This window comes from Coregonus clupeaformis, chromosome 3 (assembly GCF_020615455.1).
Source record: "Coregonus clupeaformis isolate EN_2021a chromosome 3, ASM2061545v1, whole genome shotgun sequence".
NCBI lineage: Eukaryota > Metazoa > Chordata > Actinopteri > Salmoniformes > Salmonidae > Coregonus > Coregonus clupeaformis.
This window is the reverse complement of record NC_059194.1, coordinates 30,074,522-30,081,744: the sequence shown is the minus strand read 5'-3', so window position 1 is coordinate 30,081,744 and position 7,223 is coordinate 30,074,522. Positions and strand designations below refer to the sequence as shown.

The 7,223-nt window shown below is 42.4% G+C and overlaps 1 protein-coding gene across 1 annotated transcript; it reads left to right on the top strand.

Moving 5' to 3' along the window:
- The first annotated feature begins 3,985 nt into the window (after positions 1-3,985).
- Positions 3,986-6,584, top strand: LOC121546814 (homeobox protein CDX-1-like). Its single transcript, XM_041858067.1, has 3 exons — positions 3,986-4,490; positions 5,712-5,860; positions 6,125-6,584. Exons 1-3 carry the CDS (start codon positions 4,097-4,099, stop codon positions 6,335-6,337), a joined length of 756 nt encoding a protein of 251 aa, XP_041714001.1. The 5' UTR covers positions 3,986-4,096; the 3' UTR covers positions 6,338-6,584.
- The last annotated feature ends 639 nt before the right edge of the window (positions 6,585-7,223 follow it).

The following is a 7,223-nucleotide window of genomic DNA, read 5'->3' as shown; positions in this document are numbered from 1 at the left end:
ACAGTCACTACTAGCAACAGGATCGGACTGCATCTGTATCTAAGACTCAAAAAAAGTACAACAAAGAGAGAGAAAGGGACAATTCCAGGAGAAAACGTGTTTTGGCAAGCCTGTGCCAGGCTATAGAAAATAAACGAAAAACAAGTCTCTCTTTCACTTAGTAACATAACTCAGCTTCACTTTCAGTAATAATCACCTCATCTACACAAAGTGTGAAAGCGAGAGAGAAAACAGGTTTGAGACTACAGGAGGTTTGTACTGTGCACAGGAGCTCTGCTTTCAGTTTGAAAGAATCTCTCTCTCTCTCTCTGTTTTCAATGTCTGTGCCCATGTCTGTTTTCAATCTTGGCCGGATTCCTAATTTCTCCTTTCCCAGGATATGAGTGGATGGCCTGAAAATTCATAATGCCAGCCAGCAGCTGACTCAGGCCTTTCTTTCTGTTAGAAAGAGAGGGCCTCCTGAGAGGGAACGGGGGGTACAGAGAGTGAGAGATGAGGGGGCAAATTGGACCAGACTCTCCTTTAATTGTGTGAGTCAATGTGAAGGCTCAGCAGCAGTAATTAGAGGGATGACAGTTACAACACAACACAGGGAGTTAAGAGGGGACAACAACAGTCTTCAGAACCGCCAGTCAGAGCATAGTGGGCCCCACCTCACAGTTGTATACTAATGCAATAGTAAACTACTGTAATACTTTATAATACATATTATCTTGTTCTCTACAAGCCCAAAGTGAGCTCATAGTGCAGTATAAACGTTGCACAGATCGCTGCACTGCAGCCACTACCACAACATCAATGACTTCAACTTCTATCTCTGTAATATTAGCCCTCTGCTACAGCTGTTGCTTCTCCATCTACTGTACCGGATGTAGACAACATCCTCTTTTTGAAATACCAGTAGTAGTAGTAATACCATGGCTGATGTTTTGAAAATACCATTAGTAGTATTTGTAGTAGTAATAATAGTAACACCATGGCTGCTGTTTTACCTCTATACAGTACTCATTGCTTCCCCACACACTCTTATCTATGAGGATGAGGGGAGCTAAGACACAAACTGTCTAAACATCCTCCAATTAAAAACAGGCCAGCTCTTCTCCTGGGACAGACCCTCACGATAGAAATCGTCTAAGCCCTATGACTGGCTAGGCCAAGAATGCCTATGGACTGACTGGCTGGGACACCCATGTGTTGTTGGGAGGCCTGGTCCGTTATCAACAGTCATATTTACATGGCCTCACTTAAGGGGGGATAGCTTTTACAATGGCACAACAGTTGGAGTAGCCTAGGGAGTGGTCAAGAGAGGAAATGTTTTGTTTTGTAGTAAAAGGGAAAATGTCAAACCCTATATAGAAAGCTTAGTAGGGAAACAAATCACTAATTCGATCTAGGATAAGGTGCCATGCAGTTCTGCCTACTGAATATTGGTTTTAACCAATTCATTATTTATGTGTGGAGAGTCTGAAATTGGGCAATCCTCATCAGTAGTTACAGTAAGAGAGAGTGTTTTATAAGAATTAATACTGGCCACAATTAAACACTTAAAGATAATTGTTATGACGTTATCTATGACTTGCTTGTTTGAAGTTTGTAAACGGTATGTGGGATAAACTTCAAGCAACCACATTTAGTATTGCATAATAAAGTATTACATAACACAGTAAGAATAGATTACAAAGCATATAGCAAGGCCCAGTAGGCCAGAGGGATAATGCCCATAGGGGGCAGCACAGGGGCATGTGCCCCCTCACATTTCTCAATTTTCTTCTGTAATACTACTAGCCACTTAGCAATTTTATGAAGTTGGCTTTTGATAGCCCAGATAGGTTCCCAATCTCCCAACCTCATAACTAGCTACCAAGATGCCATTTCAGACTATCAATCAAGTTTGGGTAGCTAGCTTGTCTAACTATCTTAGCTGGCATGCCTGCTGGCAAGGTTGGTAGACTTTTGAAAAGCAAGTAATAACTAAATGTACAGAATAAGACTCACATTCCTTTCAATCTTTTAACCCAGATATTAGCAGAGATGCAGAGAAACATATTTAGTTTCTTTAAAAAAGGACCACCACTCAGGAGGATACAGACAGCTCAAGAGGTATACTTAGATATGCAGAAAAATTGACATATTTTTTAAACATAGAATTAAGCATAATGATTTTGTCTCTAGATTGCAGGAGAAAGCTGTTTCAGGTGTTCAGGCAAAATCTTCCAATTTACCGGTGACCACCTACCAGCGATCCTCACATACTTTGTGCCCCCTCAGATTTTTGGGGTGCATGACACCCCTGCTGTAGGCCACAGGTTGCCTCAGGCTGTGACTTGAGTCCACTGTATCTTTCCCTCCAGGCGGAGGCTGCTGAACATCAAAGAATTGGGTCTGCCTGGGAACCCATAACAACTCATTACCGCCCAGAGGCAGTGCTCCTGACACGTGTAAGTGTCTCACAAGTGGCCCACAGAGGCTAGAAATCTTTGATTACTTCCCCAGTTACACTTTATGTGTTTACAAGACATACAGTAGTGAAATGCTATACTGTTTATGTAGGACTACTACACTTAACCACAGAGACAATTCAACCTACCTCTGAATTAGAAAAAGTCTGATTCTTTTTTCTGGCACAGAGCGAGAGTCAAGTTCCTGTAACTCAGTTGTCTATATATAGTATGTCCTATTTAAAGCGTTTTGTGGTTTGAAACTTTTCAGTAGATGTTGGAGACATTTTTCAGGGAGCTATAATAGAGTTTTAGACTTACATAAAGCTCAGACAGTTGGCTTTGCTCAAAGCTTATGTCTGGAATCTGTGTCAGTGGGTTGTGTAATGGACAGACTTGCCTGTTGAGCTGACGTGTGCATGCTTCGTGCGTGTGTGTGCATGCTTAGCATTCCTATCTGTCTGTCTGTCTTCTCATCTGTTTGTATGTAAGTCTGTTTGTCTGTCTGTCTTATTTGCAGCAACAACAAACAAGATATGTGTGGTCCTACCCAGTCCAACAAGATACCAGTGCTGAAAACACACTCTCCACAAAATATCTACTTTATAAGCTATTCTTTACATTACAAATGGTAGAGAAAGTGCATTAATGGGATTTACAGTACAGAATGAGCTGTATTCTGTCTGGGTTCCAGATGACTGTACATTTGTCTACACATTCTGATGGACATCAGGTTTATTGGGCGCCGGCAGGTGAATTTGGCTGGAGGCTTCATGAGTATTATAACAGTTTCTCATCCTTTAGTGTTCACTTGGCCGGTGCTAATGGTGGATTGTCGCTAATGGACGTCTAGACTAGATATTGACTTCAATCTTTAATAAATGCCTTCCCTTCCGAAATTCTAATGGATGGTGTCTTTTGCACCAGCTGAGTAGGCTGTCACTGTAGATTATCAACAATGTGACATATTTTTATTCATAAAATAATTATGTTTCCAAATGTGAACAGTAGAAGGGTCTATACCGCATTAATTGCCTCAGGTGAAAGTAAAAGTAGTTTTGAGATGGCAGGCTACTTCAAACCCAAGAAACTTCACAAACAGTAGAGGACAGCAGATCACACACATTAAATGTACTTTACCCCAGCATGTTGTTGTCCGTCATTTCAGGTTGTAGGGCTGCATGTCATGTCTGGTAATCTGATGCCCCCCTATGGTCACTGTAAAGTCATGCAGTGTTTCAGACTTTTAGGAGGGAATGTATCCCCCACCTCATACAGACACAAACACAGTGAATTACTTTGATTCAAGGAATAATTTTGTACATTAAATAATCATGATGTCCTCACCTCAATGGCCTCCACTGATCCTAACTTATTAATAAAACACCATTTCTGAAAAAGACCCTACATAATCTTGATGTGAGGGGCTGTGCTAACTAGGTAGTCCCTCCAGGTTGTAAAGTTGACGTCATGGAGATACCTTCGAACTGTCAACTTGTCCTGCAAACAACACTATATAAAGGTGTGGTGAGGTGTAACTGCTCGACAGGTGCATAGGTTACAGGAGGTTGATCGCGTAGATAGATTTCTAGGAATTTCTATAGAATTGGTGTTATAATTTTGTGGATTACCATGCGCAGAGGAGTTAATTCTTTGACATGTGCGTGAGTTACCTGCTGGATAAAAACACCAGAATGTACTCAAATTCTGTGGGACACCCGACTCAAACTCTGAACAGTCAGAACTTCATGCAATATACGGATTTGACTGGTTATCATCATGTCACAGGCATCAGTGACCCGCATGCCCAGATGACAGGTGTGTGGAACCCCACTTACTTCGCAGCTCCGCAGGAGGAGTGGTCACCGTATGGCCAGAGCGCAGACTTCCACGGTTTGAGCCCAGGTACAGAACAGATAAGTTTCAGTTCCCGTGATCCGACATCCATCCTGCCTACGGGGCCGGGAACTCTTCCATCACTCAACTCACCTGCCGGGCAGTACTCTCCAGACTCAGACTGGATCAGACACAATGTACATTCATCCAGTACAGGTAAACTCCCCAAATCCCAATTCCTTGAGCCTATCTCAAATATATGAATTGGCCTAGTTTATTTCCTCAATAAAATGTATTTATTATGTACAGTAGGCTACTTATTGTTGAACGCCCAAAACTGTTTATGAACTTTGCGGAGAGTATTACACCTATTAGAAAAATAGTACAAGTTATGGACTTGTTGATCCAATGTTAGTGCTCAATGGCAGACGTCAGGTTTAATGTTTTGAGTGGGTGTAGGCTTACAGGACACAAAACAAGCATTGTTGACTCACTGAAAACAGAATACATATTCATATACATAAGTTCCAGAACCTTTGCAAAACGTCACACACATTCATCAAACAGAACCTTTTCACCTATCCCTTCCACTGGTTAAAATATTTTAGTGAAAAGCTAACATCCGAGGCCTGGGAGTCTGTAACCTGTGGTTCCCCACCCTCTCTGTCCACTGTGGGGGTGACACGGAGGGCATATAAGGCTGACAGCCAGGGGTTTGGTTTGGACTGGGCTGGGTGTCTCAGACAGGACAGGACCAACCCTCCTCTACAGGAAACTCTCCTGGCCTTATCTCACTTTGTGTTCCCCTCCTCGCCCTGTTGCGATCAATGTTCGGTCGCACCGTGCCGTCAAGACTTCTCCTGTGGATCAATACCATCTCCCTGACTCACCCGTCCCTGGCGCTGTGTGTGTGTGTGTGTGTGTGTGTACAGTATGTGTGTGTACGCACACAAGTGGGAATGAATGGCTATCTATGTAAACTCCTATGTAAACAGCTCTCACAGTGATAAGAACCACCACAGTAATGTCTTACACACTGCTTATGATTAACATGACTAATAGGGTAGATGAGGCTTCACAGGCGCCAGGGAGCTTTCAACCACCCCCATGTGTGAGACAACTCTAACATGGCTCCAGACATGTCTCCATCAGCCAGTTTTAGCAGTCTGTGGTGGTACTACTGTTCACACATTGTACAGCCTGAGTCATGGAGATATCTTCACACTGTTTACACTTGAATCTATGTATGCCAATCCCTCCAAGAGTTATACACTTTTTGTATTTATCATATCATTACCTAACATGCCAATTTAACCCATTTAGAACGTTGATTTCAAAATCCTTGAAAACTACTCAGTGCTGGATCATCCCTATAATAGTTGTTAGATAAATGTATTATTATGTTTGTTGCATTGTCATTTTTGTGTTTGGTTCCAGGAGGGAAGACGCGCACCAAGGACAAGTACAGGGTGGTGTACACGGACCAGCAGCGCCTAGTGCTAGAGAAGGCGTTCCAGTACAGCCGCTACATCACCATCAGGAGGAAGACAGAGCTGGCCCTGGGACTCAGCCTCTCAGAGAGACAGGTGGGTCAGAGAGACAGACAGACAGACAGGTGTCAGAAAGACAGGTGTGTCAGAGAGACAGGTGTGTGTTAGAGAGACAGTTGGAGATCTGTAGAAAGAGTTCCAGTGCAGAGCTGGCCCTGGGACTCAGCCTCTCAGAGAGACAGGTAGATGACAGATATGTTTGTGAGAGTGACAGGTGGGTCAGAAAGACAGGTGAGAGCAACAGGTGAACATCACCTCACACTGCAGATACATTCTCATCATTCTCTGATATCGTCGCAGGTAAAGATCTGGTTCCAGAACAGGAGAGCCAAGGAGAGGAAGATTACCAAGAAGAAGATCGAGATGTCCCAGCAGGCCTCTAAGACTACAACCACCCTGACCCTTACCCCGTCCAGCCTGGCTGACCCCAGCAACGGCTCCATGGCAACCAGCTCCAGCAGCAGCAGCTTGTTGTCAGAGACAATATCAATGACTATCAAAGAGGAGTACTGAGGAGTTCCTTTACCGCGGACAAACTGTAAAACACTGGAATAACCATATTAAACTGCTGTTCCCATGACAATCACTACAGAAGATGTAATTGACCTCAGTGATATGATGATGAAAAAACTATTACATGCTTCTTGCACACCTCTAATAGAATACTACTGTCTGTGTTTTGATAAAAATAAGAACGAGAGAGAGTAGAACAGGTTACACTATGCAAATATGTATAAAGACATAAGTGCCTTACTTGCAACTGCTTTTGTGTTTATATTTTCTTGACCCAATTAATTTGTAACTGCAAAACAAGGGTAATGTTTTGATCAGATGTTTTTTTTTTCTTTTTTTTTCTTCAATATTTTGTATGAAAGGTTTGATTGGTTTTGAGGCACCGTGAAGGGAAAATCAATTGAAGAGATGTCGAAGAAGGAAGTAAGCAGGGGTATTTATGTTCACATCCTGATAGTTGATCGACAGCTGGCCTCAGTTTCTCAATCCTATGATTCATCCAGACAAATAAAAAAACGTCTTGGTACGTCTTATTGGTACAAACATTTCTGTGTTACAAACGACTTTACAAGTGTATCATTGACACCTAGGCTACATATAGATGTTGTTTGCCCCGTTTTGCCAAAATTGACACCTAAAAACAGGTTTGAAAACCACTGCTGTATCCCCTTTACAGTATGTGCCAAGACAGCCATGATCACCAAGAAGAGAAACCACACGTTTTAGCCGTTTACAGTCTCTCCACAAATGATTAGTTTGCTATTTTAATGCCAGAGGCACATGACAAGCATAAAAGTTTCATGATTGCAAAATAAAACTTATAAAAGTCTTATCTAAGCTGTTTATATCACATGATGATGAGCACTGTTCGCATTGCATTGCTGTA